This window comes from Sinocyclocheilus grahami, unplaced genomic scaffold, assembly GCF_001515645.1.
Source record: "Sinocyclocheilus grahami isolate Dianchi unplaced genomic scaffold, SAMN03320097.WGS_v1.1 scaffold116.1, whole genome shotgun sequence".
NCBI classification, from domain to species: Eukaryota; Metazoa; Chordata; class Actinopteri; order Cypriniformes; family Cyprinidae; genus Sinocyclocheilus; species Sinocyclocheilus grahami.
Genome location: NW_015505295.1, coordinates 1783583 through 1786670, shown reverse-complemented (window position 1 = coordinate 1786670; position 3088 = coordinate 1783583). Strand labels below are relative to the sequence as shown.

General features: G+C 37.5%; 1 protein-coding gene across 1 annotated transcript in view; it reads right to left on the bottom strand.

Annotated features, from left to right (window-relative positions):
* LOC107589487 (LIX1-like protein) overlaps positions 1–2684 on the bottom strand; it is a 6692-nt gene extending 4008 nt beyond the window's left edge. Inside the window, exon 1 of the mRNA XM_016277934.1 lies at positions 1797–2684. Within this exon, the coding sequence (XP_016133420.1) occupies positions 1797–2130 (334 nt within the window). The 5' untranslated portion in view covers positions 2131–2684. The remainder of the gene's footprint in view (positions 1–1796) is intronic.
* Positions 2685–3088: the final 404 nt, after the last annotated feature.

Here is a 3088-nt window from a genome sequence, read left to right as displayed (position 1 = left end):
GGTAAGACGCCTCTGACGTTGTTTGTGGTTCAGGAGTGGCTTAACAAGAGGAATATGACAACTGTAGCCAAATTCCTTGACACGTCTGTATGTGGTGGCTTTTGATGCCTTGACCCCAGCCTCAGTCCATTCCTTGTGAAGTTCACTCAAATTCTTGAATCGATTTTGCTTGACAATCCTCATGAGGCTGCGGTTCTCTCGGTTGGTTGTGCATCTTTTTCTTCCACACTTTTTCTTTCCACTCAACTTTCTGTTAACATGCTTGGATACAGCACTCTGTGAACAGCCAGCTTCTTTGGCAATGAATGTTTGTGGCTTACCCTCCTTGTGAAGGGTGTCAATGATTGTCTTCTGGACAACTGTCAGATCAGCAGTCTTTCCCATGATTGTGTAGCCTAGTGAACCAAACTGAGAGACCATTTTGAAGGCTCAGGAAACCTTTGCAGGTGTTTTGAGTTGATTAGCTGATTTATTTAATACACGGGTTTCACAATTTGAGTTGAATCACTGAAATAAATGAACTTTTCCACGACATTCTAATTTATTGAGATGCGTAAAGGTCTTTCTTCTGCAAATGAAAGCTAAGCTTCTTGGAGGTTGCATTCAGACGGTCTGAGGTGTCTAGGAGCTAGATTAAAACACTTAGCCTGCCTCTAAAGAACACTGGCAACAGTCTATCCGACAATAATCCATTTAATGTAATTAGGTCAGCATGTCAGGGGGCTCAATCGGAGTGCTCAAATCGAATGTTTATACACACTTACGGTGCTGCCAAATGCTGTCTAGTTAGGGATCTGCATGAGTGCATCTCATGAAGAACATGTCTGGGTAATATATTGAAAATCAAAAGAAAACAATATATTCCAAGAAAATTAAACTTTTTTTTTTTTTTTTACTCTGTGACATTTTCATAACAAAAGGCAGTGCCTTTCCTGTTTATTGTTCTTGATGAATCTTAATTTAAATGAATTTAAATAAAAAAAATCTTAATGGTTCTAAATATAGGCTTTATACAAAATGTTTTTTTTCTAATCATTTTGGAATGAAATGACATTCAAAACTCAGTTACTGCTGAGACACCGCCAGAGGTTATGTTTTATGAATTAAATTCCATTTTTGACGCAAATTCGTGAGAAGTTTCAATACTCATTTCTGAATGTGTTTGTTTGAAATATCTTGCATGTGGGTCAATTAAGTGGCACATTTCTTGTCAAGATCTAGTCTATTAAATAATTCAAAAAGTCATAAAAAATGCAATTCATACAGAGGAAGAGAATCTCTCCTATGATTATCAAGTTTTTAATTTCTGAATTAAAAATCATATTAAAGTCAATGTGTATATATATGATAAATATTTGAAAAACAGATAGATAGATAGATAGATAGATAGAATATTAAATACCCTATTTGTAAATTTTTTTAAGAAAGGGTAAGTTTAATTCCGTTCAAATTAAGTAACCCCAAGAAAACTTGATATTAATTATTCAAAAACTAATTTGTGAAAATAAAGATTTGTACTCTCATGCGTGTTTAATGTGCATGTGATATTTTATTTTACTTGTTATATGATGCTTAAACTACTTTTTAAATACTGCCATTTCGATGATTCGGTGATTAAATTAAAAAAAACTCAAATGTATAAAATTGAATATAAAAACCAATTTGAATACACGTTGAATACATTTCTAATCACTTTTTACATTTACATTTGAATTGTTTTCAAAAATATATATCATTTTTTATCATTGCCCCTTATGCTCTCATGTGCAAAACATGTCCATGTTCACCCCACATACCCCTGCCGTATCCTTGCGTGTGTTTGGCAAAGCTCCGGACCACCGCGTCCACTGCCTCTCTCAGAACCGCCGGGTTGCTAGGATTGGACAGACCCAGACCCGCCGACATGTCTACCGAACCGAACCCGCTGCCCATGATACCGGACCCGAGGCTGTGGAGCTGGAGGGGCGGCGGTGGTGGCGGCGGCCCCGGGGAGGCAGACACCGAGACGTGGGAACCCTGAGCCGAGGAAAGAGTGCCGGTTACACCGGGCCGCAGGGACCGCAGAGTCCCGGTCGCGCTCGCTCCGTATCCGATACCGGGCTGTAAGCGCTGATGGCGAAGAGACTCCATTGTCTCGAAAAGTGATGCAAAAGAAACCAACACAAAGGGAACGACTGCCAGAAACGATTGCAAAGCCGATTAAAGATGCATATGACAAACATAAAAGTGTTTCTCGAAGGTATGAGCTTTGTTAAGCTGATTGGACAAAAATGTTATTTACTGTTTGGGGCGTAAAACTGCCATAGGGAGGAAAAAGGAGCAGCATATGCTTGTGTTTGACCAATAGATGGATTCACGCTGTGTGACGTGGCACGTCCGGGCAAACCTTCCCAAATGCACAAATCTCTGTCACCAAATCAATCTAAACATCGCCGTTTTCAAATATTTGCTGTACATGTTTATGCATATTTGTGTAGCCTAAATAAAGCCCACTTTGCAAATCTCACACGAACAAAGATACTAAAACAGAAAACTAGAGCCATTGAGAACAGCTACTACTAAACATGACAAGATGGTCTACTTCTTAGGGCAAGAGACCACAGATGAATAGATACAAATATGAACTAATTGATATCACCACTTCCCCAGTTGATTAATCACAGCACATAAAGACCTTTTTTTTGTAGGCCTATATACACGTTTGGTAAAAAGTTGTTTGAATATGCAAATGCTGCACTTTCAAATTAAAAATGCACTTTTCTTTAATCTTCCGTAATAAAAAAAATCCGAAATTTTGATGTCTCATAAAGGCCTCATTGTTTTATAGAAATAAAGAGCTGCACTTTTTCTAGAGTTCAGAATAGCATAAGTGTTGGATGAAGCAAATTGTTGAACTAGATGGGATTTGGATATGTTCACCATTTTGAGAAAACTGCCTTTAAAGATATGTATTGTAACTGAAATGTAAATATGCAAATGAATGCAATCGGCTAGATGTGTAATAAAAGAAACACTTAATGTTTTTTGCTACTAGTCTGAAGAAAGACATGTTATGAAAGCAAAATAGCTTAAAATCTTAACATTTTTT